Genomic DNA, 16,597 nt, shown 5'->3' with positions numbered 1-16,597 from the left:
TTAGCTTAAGTCATACTTTGGTCAGTTAAACAACAATTAATTTGGTGTCATTATTAGAAGTTTGGTATACTATCATCGCTGGCCAGCATATTGTAGACCTGATAGAGTTTTAGACAATTCTGGTTTAATATGAGTTATAGGGGAAAGCAGTTTGGAAGGTGAGAGGTCAGTAAGCAGCTCTGTGCTCAAAGTAATTTAATTTAGAGGGTATAATTACTTAATGGCCTACTGGAATGAATAAATAAATTAAAATAAATGAATGAATAAATAATACCACATGAGTGTGTGTTGCTAGAGATTGTTGATTAGTTTATGAACTTCACCACTAACTGGAAACAGAGCTGTGAACTCCAAGTCCACTGGTCGCTGCATCAGCCCTTCAATGGGAAGGCCAAATCAAGGCAGCCGGCACCCTTCAGAGAGCATGGTTGCTGTGAAAAAAGGGAAATAAAGACCAGAACTGCATGGAGAGAATTAATTTGCGGTAAGGGCAGCTTGCAAAAGAAACATCTTTGTGATACAGAAGTTACAAGTTAAGAATTTTTTCCACATTCTGGTTATAAAGCTATGAACCACTTGTTTTGTATGATGTGTCACGGGAATATTCGGATTCTGATTTTCACTTCTGGCTTTGCATGAGCTGGGTTTCCAACTTCTGGCTTTCTGTCCCTTTGTCTCCAAGCAACAACTTGCTGTACCGAAGATTAAAATCTCTTTGGGAGTCTGAGATCAAACTAAAGTGTGGTGCCATTTGCAGGATGCTCAGAATACCTTCAGAAAATAAGTTTACACATATAGTAACCTTTAAGTAGTGACCAAGACTACAGATTTTGCTGTTAAGATGCACAAAGGCCATTTGCACCATTAATATTAATATTTCCATTTTCAGGTGGATGTTGAACATGACCCTCAAACTGCATACATTACACTTCTGATTAATAACACCAACACACTGCTCTCAACAAACATTACAGATCTTATCCTCCTGGACAATATCACTGGTCTACGTGTTCAAAAAAACAGCGGTAATAACGCCACAGATGGTATACAGATTTACAGGAGAAGATTCTTGGAAGGTAAGAAAATCTGCACGGAAGTACCCCTGCTTACACATGTGAAAGAGCATCTGTTCAAATCGTGACTTTTTTTTTGGTGTAAATTCTCCAATTATCAGTTAATACAGATTAAAAACTCTGGGGAAAGTTTCATGCTGCAGTTTACAATTTTATTAACTCACATTTTGACTCCCATATTTGAGCTCCTTCTGATCTCCCAGGCACAGAAGTGAGCCCCTGTACTCTGTTAAAGTCACTGCCATCAAAATGAAACAGAATCTTTAATGACAGTATTTGTTCATTTTTGGATAAAAGCTGCTGCACAAGCCATTTTAATCAATGTTGAGCCAAGCAGGCAGACTGGCTTGGTGAAGTATTGAGGTACATTGGAATTGCGAAAGGCTGTGCACGCAAGCAAGATGATTCATCAGAAATAAGGCAGCTCTTCTCAGTATCCATTCTTCTCAAACAGAGCAAATTAGAAAATCAAAGCAAGTAATAGAGACATAAACCTGTTCCACTCCTGGAGTCAGTCTGTTCCTTTGGTAGCAGTTGGATCATTGCACATTAATAAAATTTTACTATTCTTGATTTCTTTATCTCCCGTTTCCTAAGCACAGGCACAGAGAAAATTAGCACCTTGCTTTTGAGAGTCATATTTCTCTTGGAGCTTTAGAGGTGTTCAGTAAGATCTGTTTATGGTTGAATTATCTAGGGTTATGGTCGTGTTTTACTGGTAAGTTTTAGTGTGAATCAAAACTGCTCTTCAACAGCTTGAGGCATCATTCAATGCAGTTTCCAGTTCCTGGGCCAAATTTGCTTGAGTTCTTAGAGGCAGCAGATATAAAGCTTGTTGCCGGGCTCATGTGAGGCAGAACTGTCTGCTCTGGATGTGGGGCACCGGCTGTGTTAGAAAGGAAAAGCTCCAGTGCTGTTCCAAGCCTTCCTGGGGACCTTTGAAATTTTCCTGGGAAAGAGCAAATCTATCCATATTGCTCCTCTCTGGACTATGCTGGTAGGCTCTGCCTGCTGAATTCCCTTGAAGTCAGTGTTGTGAGCTTAATGCAGCTTGGTTCCCAGGAAAGTGTTTAAAGGGGAACCTAAAAAGCTCCTCCGGTATTTTATTCATATTGAACTTGCTTTTCAAATTCTGCAAACATTGATAGCTGCAGCTGAGCTCAACTCTTCAGAGATTCACACCCAGTCATCTTGTGTAAAAACAGATGTGCAACTGTACTGAGTTATTTTCAGGTCAGTGAAGCTACTGTTCTGTTTAGGGAAATACAGACACAATTACTCAGAGGCCACTATTGTGCTGGTAGATGTACCTTACCTGCTTAATCTACACAATTGTTTTTTTTTTCTCTGGCAGGTGGAGAGTACTTTGCAATTAACTACTCTGCACTTCTTGATACAAAAGAGATGTGGGATGGCAGGGTCTTGACTCTGCCTGTGAAGCTAACTTTCAAGATTTTATCACAGGTATTTCCTTTACAATTTCATTTTGGTCTTCACAATTTTTGTAAAAAAGTCTCCAAGGTGGTTCTTCTCTGCCTAAGCAATGAGGCCTGCATGCAATGAAATTAGGTTCTTAGGCCCTCTGATTGATTGTTTACCATGAATTTATAAATACATGAGTTACTCTTCATAGTTTAGGAAGTCCTACACTTCCTTAAATAGGTGAAGTATGTTTGTGTGTGGTCTTGTAGCTTTTCTCTCTATTTTTTGTATTTATCTCCAATTTATCCTGGAAATAATGGTGATCTGTATATTTATGTAAAAGCTGGATTAGGGACTTTTTACAAGGGCAGGTAGTTGTAGGACAAGGGGTAATGGTTTCAAGCTGAAAGAGGGTAAATTTACATTAGATATTAGGAAGAAACTCTTTACTCTGAGAGTAGTGAGACACTGGCACAGGTTGTCCACAGAAGAAGTGGATGCTCCCTTCCTGCAAGTGTTCAAAGCTAGGTTGGATGGTGTCTTGAACAACCAGTGGAAGGCGTCCCTGCATGGCAGGGGGTTGGAACTGAGTGATCTTTAAAGCTCTCTTCCAGTCCAAACCATTCTGATTCTATGTGTGTATTTCTGTAATCTGTAAAAGACTGAAAGTTGTGCCATATTCGTATGAGAAAATAATTTAAACAAAAGAAAAGTTGCAGCAAAGGAAAACCTTTGGCTCATAGGGAAGACACTTTTTACTTTGACAGTTGTGAAGCTGAGGAATCTCCATCCTTGCTGATTTTTGAGAACTCAGTAGTACCAGGCTCCGAGACAACTGGTCTAATGCTGGAGTTAGCCCAGCTTTGAGTAGGAGGCAGGACTAAGAAGGCAGGACAAGTGGTTTCTTCCAATGTGAAATTTTCTCATTCTGAAATACAGCTTGATAATTTTTCTTTGGTTTTCATAATTGCATGTAATTAGAACCTGAAATGTATTGTCATTTCAAGTGCTGTATCTTCTTTGTTTTAGAGGAAAAAGTGTTCAATGTGCATGAGCATGGTAGTAGAGAGGTAGGAAGCAAGACTTCAAAAAAGAGGGAATCATAAGAGTAGAGACATCTGTACACATGACTTTGGACATAGGCCCTGACTTTGGCTCCTGTTCCATGCATTTTCAGTCAACCCAGATTTTGTAGGCACAGAAAAATGTAGTTCTGTGAGCACCAAAATATGCTTCTATGTGATTAGAAGGGGAATGTATCCCACAGAGCAGCTGCTTCCACGTCTGTTAGTGTTACCCCTAAGTACACTGCATTTTCTGATCAGATTTATTTCAGCTTCAGGCTTAATGATAAGTATAGCTTATCTTCTAAGGAGAAGCTTTTCTAGAAACTCTGGACTGTTTGCCAGTAGCTTCTGCTCATTCTTTTAATACATGTAATATTTTTATATCTCTTTCAGAATAAAACACATCTTGTGTCATTGACAGCATCGTTCACCATAACTGAAGAAGAAAAGACCAAGGTAAATTCTATGATTTGGTATTATATTGACTCTCCTGCTTAAAGTTATGGACAATCTGAACTAATTTGTAGGAGCTAAGGATGTACTTACATACTTAGATCTCGTCACTCAGTTTTTGGCTATTAATCATACACAAGTTCTGCCTTCTCTTTAACAGGAATTAAAAACAGAAATCAAGATAGGGGGTCTTTGTTATCTTCAAGCAGCAATATTCAGTATGGAAAGTTTACAAACTTCCATTATATACCTAGGCATGTTTCTTCATTTGAAGAGAACTGTGATGAGGAGTATGTTCACCTGCTCTTGTACATAGCCACTGTGAGAAAGCTTTTTGCCTTTTCAAAAGTGTAGAGTTGTACTCCACCTATTGCGAAAAGGTTTCTGTATCATGCCAATACACAAATAAAAAAATAGCTGTGTGAGCAGCCAGAGAAATAAAACTGCAGTAAGACAGGCTCAGTTTATGTTTGCTTTCAGTTTTTAACTAGTCATCTTTTCAATATGACCTTCTGTTTTTGGCTTCTGAATTAACATGTTTCCTAAGAGGCCAAATAAACCTTTAAAATTACATTGATTGCAGCAGACAGTGTTATTCTTCTAGATAATTTTTTGTTAGAGAGCTCCCCACTGCATCCATCAGTTTCATTGCTAGAGTAATCTCTTCACAAAACTTGTTTTTCTTCCCCAACTCCTCATTACCTTGACAAGCGGCTGTGTTGGGGTGCGCTGGGGTCTCTTTTAATGAGCTGTGACTTGGTTAGCAAGAACACGGTGATTATTTTTGTTGAGGCAGAAGAAAATCATTTGTTTCTCTCCTGAATATTTTTACAATGGTTGTATCATTTGAAAGCTAAAGTTCATGTGGATAGGGCTTGCCTGAAGAGGTCCTGAGGAATAGACTTCCTTGGACCTGTCCCATGAGTTCCTCTCCACCTTTAAAATCAGTGGTCTGTTTAGAGACTGATATCAGGGACCTCTCATTCCAGTATTATCTTTTGCTGGGGATCTCTTGCCCTCTTAACTTCTATTAGTGTAATAGGTGTAAGTCCAGACTTGGCTTTCTCATAATGGAAAATCAAGTGCCCATTCTATTAAAATGAAAGCCAGAGTTAAACATGATATAAAGTGAAACTATGCATGAGGTAGAGAACTCATTGATCTTGGTAAAAGGTCTAGTAAGATTTAAAAGTGTTGGACATTTGTATAGCTAAGAATTGTGCTTGAAATTACAATAAATGTATTTTTTGGATATTCTTAGTCTTGATGTTATAAGCTATGTAGTAGCTGACTGGGTTAGGAAAATAGCTTCATGAATGGTTTTCTGTAGAGTTCAGTGTGAATTGATCTGCAGCAGTTGGTGCTGTCTAAGCTCAGACTGTAAGCTACATTGATCTCAGCCCACCATGAAAATTCCTGCAATCTATTACTATACTTAAAACCCTTATGGTGTGGTGGGGTTTTTTTCCACCTTGAACTTGATAGTTAGACCTCAAAAAGTTCTTTGGGACTATTCCATAGTTAGGTAAAATTGTCTCAGCTGCATTTGAACTTACTAAATGAACAAGTTTTGTAATTAGAAGTGTGGCAAAGGTATGTGGAGAATACTGTTAATTTTTGAAAAATAAAGCTTAAAAATATGGAACACATCATGTTTCACATGTGTAATATTTTCCTTTGGGCTCTGGCCAAACATAAAGTGTTTCAGAATGAAATCAGTTTGTGCAAGGAAATTATGATCAGTTGAAGAAGGTGTGATGTATTGTATTTCATCCATATCTTCAGCTGTCATAAATGCTCTCAATCTCAGATTTTATTTATTAAAAATCATTTAAACCTGTTCATGGGTGTGGTGAAGCCAACACACATGTGTGACTAAGTGGATATTAAATGTTGACTTTGGGGATAGAAAAGAGAGGAATTAATTACTTAGTCATGGTAGTGCCCTGCTAAGTTGGTCCCATCAGCTTTCACATGGTTTGCTTGCACTGGCTTAGTGAGCCATTGGCTGCTGAGCCAATCTTTAAAGTTTTACAGACTCTGTGGATTTTCTTTTCTGCACTGTTGAAAGAAGGTACTTGGTTGCCTGTGACAAGGTAATTTTGTGGGTTATGAAAAACTGAGTGTTGCTCATCTGAGTGTCCATGCCAGGTGACTGCCCACAGTGCTGCAGGGGCTGCGAGTACTGAGTGCTGGGTGGTTTTGGTGGTGTGGGAAGATGTAGTGAAAAGGTCAAAAAGAAGTTCTCTCATCTAAGCACATTGCATGGGATGGATGATAATAATTACTTTGATCTAATATTTACCAGACTTCCTTCTCTCAGCATCCTTCATCTCAGTGGGAGCACAGCAGTTTGTGAAAGAAAATTGCGCCTGTAATGTGTCTTCCTACTATTGGCATAGCTTAAGGAGTTAGCTTAGGATAAAGGTTTTGAGGCTTACTGGTAAGTGATTTGAAGGTCGATCTGCGGTGCCAATACTGGGGGCAGCAGATTGACTTACGAGGAATCACATTTTTTCCAAGTCTCACACAGATGTTTGTTGGCTCTGTGACTGTCAAGAAGTATGACTAAACCCTTTTGATCTCTGAAGGGAGAGAAGTTATTTAATATTTACATAATCATCTTTCAAGATGAAGATGTTTTGATACAAAGTGATGCAGCTTTAATTGAGCTCATGACAAGGAACTGGGGGACTGCAGAGTCAGAGGAGGAGAGAGCTGGCACTGACTGATGTGGATGTGCTGGGTGTCCTTAGTGGTCAGCCATGGTACAGGGGAGTGTCATGGAAACAATTGGCCAAAGTAGTAGGAAGCTATATAATGAAAAAACATACAATGTGTTGGTAATTACAGACGGGACTGTGAAATTAGTGTGTTGCTCCCTTTTTCTTCCCTTTCTTGTTCCTATTTAAAACTTAAAGATATTGAAAGGTATTAGAATTAATTTAACATGTGGCTGGCTTACTCAGATAAAGACTTAGTCCCAAACATTTTAATGAACCTCAGAGTGCTTCAGTGACTTCATTATTTTAGACTAAGCACGTTAAAAAACTAAACAAAAAAAACCCCAAACCAGACATAACTCTATCAGTCAGAGCAACTGTTGATTCTGCATGTACAGTAATGTGAAGTAAACCTTGGATCTTCTTGGAACTGTGCAAGTGCCAAATAGTAGTCTGTATTAACATCTTGATGATCTCCTTGGTACTGACAGCATCACCTAATTCAGCTGAAATCATGTTGAAATCAATGAGTGCTGAGCATCTCTGGCTGCTTTGAGGAGCTGAGCCTGTGAAACAACAAAGTCTGATGTGAAACAGCTCCTTTCAGTTAAGGATATGACAGTTTGTCACAAAAACATATCAGAGAGAGGAAAAACAAGGCAGTAAAAGGATAAAATTCTGCTGTTAAGTTGGAATAAATCCTTTTCAAATTGTGAACCATGCTTGATTATCACTTCCTGTTCAGAGTCACCATTGACTTCATGGAATGCTCTCAGATTTCTGCTCCAGGAGATGCCCAAACCAAGCAGCATGTTAATTATTTACACTTTCTGGCCCCAGCAGAGTGATTAATTTGTGGTGAAACATTATACTGTGCTATGTTTTCCATTCAAAGATCTCAAATAACAAAACAAAGACCAAATTAACTTTTGCTACATGAAGCATGAAGTAAAAATTAATTTTTAATACAATTCAATTTAAAGATTAAATTAAGAGCTAAAGGGAAAGGTCTACAAAGTTGTTAGGTGGCTCATGGTTCCAGTGCTCTTAATATTTTTTTCTGACTCTGGCTCATGCAGAAACTTCAAGGGTGCTCACAGATGGGGTGGTTTTGTCAGCTGTCAGTTACTTGTTCTGAACGCACATCACTGCTTTTTCCCTATGGTGATTACTGGGTTTTACGGAGCAGAGAAATAGCCATTAATTAAAGGTAGCTGGCATTATACTGGTGTTTTTGGAGACTCTGAGCAACATCAAATGCTGTTAACTTCAAGGAGACTTAGGAGAGATTGGCAACACTGGAAAACAAGCTGTTAAGTACAGGACACCCAAAAGTCACAGCATCTAAAAATCAATCTGTGGGAGTTCTGTTTCTTGGAGTTACACAGGAATTTGGACCAGGTGAACATAACAAACTATGCTGACTTGGAGAGCTATGGAAAATAGACACTTGTTTGAAAATATTAATAAAAATGTAGTGATTATAACATAATGCTGAGAAACCTTGAAGTTGTGTGAAGCCATTAAAAATAATTTACTGTGTTGCTTACAGTTATAATCCTTGAGTCTGATATTTATATATATTTAAAATGTACTTTTAATTATATGATCTTTTCATTTCAGATTTCATACAGCCACGCCATCCATGCTTCAGGGTTCTTCATTGCTTTTTTTGTTTCCCTTGTATTGACAAGTGCTGTCTTTTTCATTGTTTACCGAACTTGGATATTAAAATGGAGTTTCTGTAGTAAAAACCAGGTGAGTCATACTATCTGTAATGGTACTTTATTTACTTCTTTATTTGTTTGTATCTGATGATATAACTTGCTAACTAATACAAATTGTTTAAAGAGTTTTTGAAGATAAATAAAAAGCCCTTGAGTGATGGATTGGATTCACAGGTGATGCAATCTCTATAACCTCTAATCTTTAGCGCAATCAGATTTAGAGGGGAGAGTGAGAATGCTAACCTGATCAAAAGAACTGCTGTCAGTACCTGGATGTTCACTTCAGACTGCAAAGAGATTACCCATTGGCTCTTTGTCTTGTATTCATATCCTTCCCTTCCTCTGCTCCTCTTTGTCCCTCAAAATGAGAAGCAGGTTGTGTGTGAGTTATAAGCAGTTGCCCAGGGAGTAGACCACTAACTTATAGCACAGCAGACTTGGGTCCAAGTTGTATTTCTGATTATCAGGAATAGTGTTTTGAATTTAGATCTCTTAGTTCCTTGCATGTGTCTTAATGCTGAGTGATTAAGCAAAACAATTGGGTTTGGGGATGGAGCATTTTCAGTGTTCTTTATCCAAGCTGTGCCAGTTTGGAGAAAATATTTCAGTACGTACTGGACCAGAGAGAGATATAATACAGAGTCTGATAAATATTCATCAAGTTGGCCCAAGAGAGGTTGTGGAGTTTCCTTCTCTGGAGACATTCAAAACCTGCCTGGACAGGGTTGGACTAGATGATCTTTCGAGGTCCCTTCCAACTCCTAATATTCTGTGATTCTGTGAAGTTCCAGCCCATGCTTCTATTAATTATTTATGTATTTATACAAAGTGAAACAACTTAAACTGAAGGGAGCTTGGGACCTCCATCAGAATATTACAGTGATTGGGGCAGTCCTCTAAGAGGTGGGTGCTCAGAGGTCTGAACTCTTCCTCTGCTCAGATGTCTGAACTCTTCCTCTGCTCAGATGGTGGTGGATCTCCCATCTCTCTGGACTTATCAGAGGAGCTCACAAATCACTTCCAGCCTTATCTTCTGCAGTTGAAAATGGCTCCATCAACAATTCTTATTTCTTTTAGGACTGAAAAAAGAACCCCTTTAAATGAGAAGGCCATGGCTTGTTTCTTTTTACAGAAAGAGCCGTGATAATGAAAACATGAAAAGGGCCAGTTTGTCCTATTTATAGTGGGAGTTTTTGTATAGTAGTTTTATTAGCTCTCAGTCTCCAGGGGGTCTCACTGAACCATGAGCTAGCTGAGTCACTTCCATCATTCATGGGATTAGTTCTTCATGTTGTTCACCTCGTAATACTGTAATCTTGCCATATATGATTTGTATGCCATCATAATTCTCAAAAATTACACTAGAAATTTTATAGAGGAAGATAACCTTCAAGAAGGCTTTCACAAGCCTTCTGAAGTCAGTGTAGAGTCTTCTCCATTAATTTCTTAATTTGTATTCTGGATCAGTTATATACAAAAAGTTCAGCCTGAATCAAAAGTAGTATATTTGATTTTAGATACATATTTGAATTGCACAATCTCTTTATACCCTTCACAACTGTACAGTTTGATGATAAGTAGGAACCTTTTCACTCACTTACCTGCAATAACATTAGTCCACATGCTTGGTGTAAATGTTTTTTATAATCTGAAGCTTACATCGTTGCTTTGTTTTGTTTTCTCTTTTAGGAGATACAGCATGAACTCAGCCAAAATCACAAACTGGAGCAATCTCAGTTTAACTCAGGTGATCTCTTTAGTGAAGATATCATTATGAATGACCAAATCATTGATATTCTGTCCTCTGAAGAATCTGGGAACATGCTTCAGGCTTTAGAAGAGTAAGAATTCACTGCTATTGCATTACATTTATTATCTTTATCTTCAACTGAATCTCTGAATATGTTTTGAGTATCTACCCTTTATTTATTTTTCATAGTGTCGTTTTACACATACATATGACTGCACTGCCTCAGGTTTTTCAACTGTATTAAATAGCTGTCAGTGGGAACTGAAAATTGACGAATTTCATATTGCTTCACCTATAGAAGTCACAGCTCTATCTAGGCCTGAGGCATGCAAGTTTTCTAGTCCAAATGAACATCTAGTTTTGCCTCTCTGTGGTTCACTAAGTAAAGGGAAACTTTTCTGTGTACAAGAAGATGTTGAAAGGGTGTATTCTACTATTGCTGAACATGTTCTGCTTTCAGAAGGGTGGCTTTTGTCCTAGAAAAGAGAGCTCCTGCTGGTTGCCAGCATTGCTGTGTAGCAGCATATTTTGGATCCACCTGGGTCAGAGTCTGAGGGGTGACAGTTTGTAGTGCTGCGTGAAAGGTACCCTGTAGCTGCAGTTGGAGGGACCACTGAGCAGAGCAGAGAAACTCTCCTGGTGCTGCTGGAAGGCCAGTTAGGGCTGTTTGACAGAAACATGCCACTGTTAAAGGTCATCTGTTCTTCAGCTGAATTTGATAAAAAGCTCTGATGTGAGTTTAGAGCAGGTTTTGTTTGTTCAGTCTTACCATTAGCTCCTGGCAAGTCAGGTTACAGGCAGTATTATGCAACTATAAAATCTGTAGAAGCTGAAAAGGAAAAGTTGTGGGACCATGGAAGTAATTTTCTTTCTTAAAGGGTAACTAACAACATTATTATTTTCTGCATTTCCTTGATAATTGGGGGATACTTATCTCTGTAAATTGCACATTGGTCCTTGCTTTTATAACTATATAGCAGTCCAGGCTTTGAGAATACTTATCCTGAAAATCATTATGTGAATGTTAAGAAGAACAGGATCAGACATTTTTAAACTTGCTTTAGTGTTAATTTATTTCAGGGATTGTGAATATCTAGCTAGTTTGGGAAAAAAAAAGTTGGACTATTTTCAAATATGTTATGGTTTAGAAAGGTAAATATTCTTGCAAACCTTTGGATAGGATTATATTTCTAACTGGATTATTTCTAAACCCGTAAGCCAGGATTCATTTCTTTGTTTGAGTATGTATCCAGGAGCTAGATTTTTTAATAACCTTATGCGGTTAGCACAAATGACTCTCTTGCTTCCACTTCTTTCTTCACAGTTTCTATTTTCTCTGCCTCTAAGGAGGTAGGGCGTTTGCTGGTAGCAAACAGTTGCTACCCTTCTTCACCTTCTGAGATATCTTTTTCTTTTTCTGGAATGAGGATGATTGATGGACCACAATGGCATCTGGAGTTACAGTGGTTCCTATTATGAAAGATGATTGAAAGGGTGATAGATGTTACTGTGAAGGGCTCAAATCAGCCTCTACCTTCTAGCAGTGGGTGCTTCCTAATCCCTAAGAGGTGATACACAGATGCACTTATCATATTTTTTCTATTATTTCCCTCTTTTTATTGGCACTCAATGAACATGTGAATTCAATTACTACGTACCTGTTCGTCTCCTCTCTTTACTGGTGGTACAGTTTATCAGACTGAATGAGGATCTCTGCTGTGTGAACTCCCTTCACCAAGTTGCCTTGAATTCCCTTTTTCACTCAGAGGTGCAAAAGGGCACTTCTAGGGTGTGATTATCCTCATCCTAAAGTAGACATCCAAAAAAATGAGTCATATGGGTGCTGCACCCACTGACCCTAAAGCCTGGAGCCTGGGCTGAGTAGAGGTCTGGAGGTGGGTGAGATGAATCCCAGCATTGCAGGCTGGTTGGTAAAAAAAAGGCTACAGCATTACTTTGTATTAGATACTTGCAATATTGCTTCTGCTTTCTTCGATAGCTGTAATACACCCCTTGCTTTATTTCTCATTGTTAACACTTTTATATGATATTTAGCTTAGGATGCTTCCTCATCTCTTAATGTTGGTTCCTAATTCATCCTGCAAGTTGGAGCAAAGCTGTCTTTAACTTCTGATCTATATTCCTTAAAGTTTTCATTTGAGTTTCGTACTTCATAAACTGTAGTATATTACCCAGGTTTTTAGCGAATTTCAAAGACAAAGATAAAATAATGTACCATTGTCTTAGGAGCTTCTATGAGAGTGATCTAGGCTAAACCCAGAATGAAGTAATCCTTCTTTTTACTGAATTACCTGCATTAAGGATAGTGATTTGCAAAACCTAATGGAAAAGAGAAAGATGATGCATTTGTAATTTATTAATGGATAATTGCAGTCAATATGAATAGATTCTGTGTTTGAATGAAATGTTGTAATTTTGCTGATTGTGGTCACAATCAGTCTTTCAACAATGTTGCATTTTGTTTTATTAAATTTAGTGTCACCCAATGGAATAGTTGGGTTTTTGGTAAGGAATTGAGGAATGAGGTTTGTATTGTCTCATAGGAGTGGCAGTAACTGAGGATAAGTATATGTATATGAATTTTACCATCATAATCCTGGTTTTTAGTATTTAGGGAGACAAAAGTATAGGGGATTTTGTTAGAGAACTTTTGATGTTTTAGAGATTTTCAACCAACCAACAGCATTTTGCTTGTATACTAATTTGTTAATTCATTTTGCATGTATTGGTGCAGCTGTGTCATTTTCTCTGCATGGAATATGTATAAGCTTGCCAACATAATTCATATATTCTTTTTTTAAATTACACTGTGATAGTAAACACAGTTGGAATAATTCTGTTCTTTGTTCTTTTGTCCAGACATAAATGAGAAAATGATGCAGAAAAGTGAGAGCCACAGGATTTTCTTGTACTCTTTATGACATAAAGCTATGTTAATAGTTAATGTCTCTTACAAAGTGACAATGCCAAATTGTTTAGCAAATACATTAGGAAGATGTGCTCAATATTTATAGAGAGGGACATCTTTGGAATGTAGACAGTTTGCAATGTCAGGAGGATTGGCTAGACATACTTTTAATATTTCATAAGGAAGCTTCTTAGTTACTCATTTTGGGAGTTTTGTCTTAATAAGTCATATCCTTGATGTACATTGTGCAGAAAAATAGCTTGGCTTTTATTCTCAGTAGGTTCCTTACTGTGTATATATTTCTGAATATTGGCCCATTGGCAATGAATGCCAATGAGAAGAAGCTGTATGTTTTGAATATTCAACATGCGCGCTGGAAGATCATGTTCCAAAATGTTGTGAGTCTCTTTTTCTGTATGTCTGGAACAGAATATGAAGAGAGCTGAGCAGTTTGGGTTTGTGTCCAATATGATGAAGTCTGACCATATTTGTAGTTTCAGAATATACAGATGTGTTAAAGGCAACTTAATTTTTTTAAATGCCTTTCCACTACTACAACTTTTCTCCTTAATCTTCATTTTGTACAGCTATGCTACAGCTATGAGACTGGCAAAGCTCTAGCTGAACTTGAACCTGCTTGCTGATACACAATACATCCTGCCAATTATTCTGGAAAATCACTAAATAATATGTATGCATTGCAGCTGATTTTTTTCCGATAGTAGAGGGTATTGAGGCCAATCTGCTAGAGAACAGGATCAAACTGTCTCCGGAGAGCCTTGACAGAAAAGTCAAAAACAATTTACTATGATATGAGAAGTTTGCTTTTTCTTTCTAAATGTAAATTTCTTGCTGTACATCTCAATTTAACTTGCTATGGAGCAAATGTGGGGTTTTTCTAACCATGAATTCAAAAGGAAAGTAAGAATAAAAGATCACATTGTCACAGCAGCAAGACCTGAATATTCCTACATAGAAAATGGTGAGAAATACTTGCATTGTTAGTATAAAAAACCCTGAGGCACTGAAACTTCTGTATTTCATAGCTTTTAAAAAGTGTAATCTAAATTTTAGAATTTTTGAAGGGAGTATATTCATTGCTGTGGGGCTTTTTTTGCAATGTGTACAATGCAGTGACACAACAATAAATAATAATCAAATGGATAGAACAATAAGATACTAAGAATACACATGGGATGAATCCCAAACCCTGCATTTGTAGTTCTGTTTTAAGAATGCTGTTTTAAACTTGACAAATGTGTAAACTAAACATTTCTTTCCATCAGAGAAACTCAAACGCTTAATAGGTGATAGAAATCCATATAACAGGGTAACAGAAGCAAACAAGTCATTCAAAATTAATGAATACATATCTCTTTTCATCTAAAAAATGACACTTTACTTTGATGTTGGCTAACTATAAAGAAATTGTGTTCATTATATGGGTAATTTCTGCCATCCACCCAGAACAATTTATCTCATCCAGAAAACAGTCTGCTTTTGAGAGTAGTGCTGCTGGTGATGCTTTATTCCATATAATTTTGAAAAGATTGGTATCTCCTACTGTTTCTGTCATCTGAGTAGTCACCCCATCTGGGTAGATAAAAAGAATTGGAGTAGGTCACAGCAAAGTTGGAAGCTCCTCAGGCATTAGTATATGTAGCCATAATATTTACTTATGCTTTTGTTAGTATTCAGGCTGAAGTTGGTGCTTTTCAAATCAATGGTAAAATGGGTGGTGACTTCACTGGAAGCAGGACTGGAGTCTTTTTTAATCTTTGTGTAGCAGTTTTTCAGTGAAATACCATTGCTGTGCTTTGCTGCAACAGCTATATTGTAGCTAGCTGTATTTAGAAATTGGTTTGCTGAAGATCACTGATTTATCAGTTTTCATACTTTCTGCAATCAAAGCAGAGGTTCTCAGTCTCTTAAATTCAGGCTTTTTGAAATGTTTTTTAAACAGATTAATTTAAGAATGGAAATATCTTTCTTTATATTGTTCTGGGGAGTTAAATGAATTTGATAGTGAAACTGCTGTCAGATCTAGGGCTTAGACTTGGCACATCTTCATTAATGTTTTTTTTTCTGAAGGACTCTCAACTCAATTACTCATCTTCTTCAGTTTTGTGGCGTTTTTAAAATTTGTGGCTATATATCATGAGAATCCTATTTCTGGTTCTGTCAGCATCTTGGATTTTTCTGGAAAGCTAAACTTAACCTGTGACTCACCCATGTAAAAGCACCTTTAGATAGTCATCTGGTACCTTTCTTAGCACTTATATTTACTGATGAGATGTCCTGTATTTTCTGTCAGCTCGCATTTCCAATGTCCTGAGTTTACGCTTAGCTGTGTAAGTGCCAGAGGACTGATGGATGAACTCTTCCAGTTCGGAGCTGCCTGCAGGCCAGCACAGCCACTGGTGCAGCAGGCAGAGACCAGGGAAAAGCAACGTGCCCCACTCCAGCATGGGAGGCTGCAGGCTTTAGTTTTGGGAAGTCAGTTTCTGTTGGTGGCCATTCAGACCTCATGGCATTAGGTATGCTCCAACTTCAGCACACTTTTGGGTTCCTGCAAAGGTTTGCACCTCACCATCTGCAACCTCTGTAAATCCCTGTCCCAAAGGGTTTGCAGTCTCTGCTGTGACTGGACTCAGTGGGAGAGCATGAGAAGCAGAGGAGGGGAAAAAAGGAGGGGGAGGCTGAAGGGTAGGTGCTATGACACTGCACACAGCAGCATTGCACGCAGCATTGACATGGCAATTAGAAACAAAACCAAAAATCTCAACGAACAAACAAAACCAAAACAAGAAAGAGAACAAAACACAGCGCAGCTTACTGATGTATTACTAATCCCTCAATAAATGGATGGTTTAGGAAACAAACCACATCTGCTGCTAGAGACCTTTGATGCCTGTTATACTTGAATTGGCTTTCTTTGCTTACTGTTGCTAAAGGCGGCACTAGCAGACACTGTTTCATGTCTCAGCTGTATGATTCCCCCTGTCCAACCCTCTTTCCATCTTCGCTTCTCTGAAGTGTGACATGGTAACATGGGCCGCGACACTTCTGGTCTCCTTTTCCCTTCCTCGGTGCAGCTGACCTGTTGGCACTTGGCCCATGGGTGCAGGAGATGCATGGCTCTGGCTCAGGCTGTAGCGGTGAATGCTGCCAGGCTGGGAGTGGCTGTGTGTCTCTCTGTCCTTCCCCAGCTGTGTCGCTCTCTCCAGCAGGAGCTGCTGCAGCTGCAGCGGGGTGTCCGGACAGTGGCGACGAGCCATCCACAAATGGCCCTAAATTACATGCTTTTTGGGAACACTGTGTATCACAAAGGGATGCTTTTGCAGCAACTGTTACTCCAGGGCTCCAGTCTCCCCTGGATGATGTTGTAATACATGTGCTACTAATTGGCTACCATTTGCAGCTGAGAGACAGGTCTTCTGAAAATGGTGGGCT

At 38.4% G+C, this 16,597-nt stretch overlaps 1 protein-coding gene across 1 annotated transcript in view; it reads left to right on the top strand.

Moving 5' to 3' along the window:
- Positions 1-889: 889 nt before the first annotated feature.
- The window catches only part of EVC2 (Ellis van Creveld syndrome 2), a gene marked incomplete at both ends in the record, with an annotated part of 57,152 nt that continues 41,444 nt past the window's right edge, over positions 890-16,597 (top strand). The window contains 5 exon segments of the mRNA XM_010187359.1: positions 890-1,076; positions 2,428-2,537; positions 3,956-4,018; positions 8,362-8,496; positions 10,155-10,306. Of these exon segments, the coding sequence (XP_010185661.1) occupies positions 890-1,076; positions 2,428-2,537; positions 3,956-4,018; positions 8,362-8,496; positions 10,155-10,306 (647 nt within the window).

This window comes from Mesitornis unicolor, unplaced genomic scaffold, assembly GCF_000695765.1.
Source record: "Mesitornis unicolor isolate BGI_N332 unplaced genomic scaffold, ASM69576v1 scaffold16136, whole genome shotgun sequence".
In the NCBI taxonomy this organism is placed as follows: Eukaryota; Metazoa; Chordata; class Aves; order Mesitornithiformes; family Mesitornithidae; genus Mesitornis; species Mesitornis unicolor.
The sequence above is the reverse complement of the archived record's forward strand: the minus strand, read 5'-3'. Positions and strand labels throughout refer to the sequence as shown.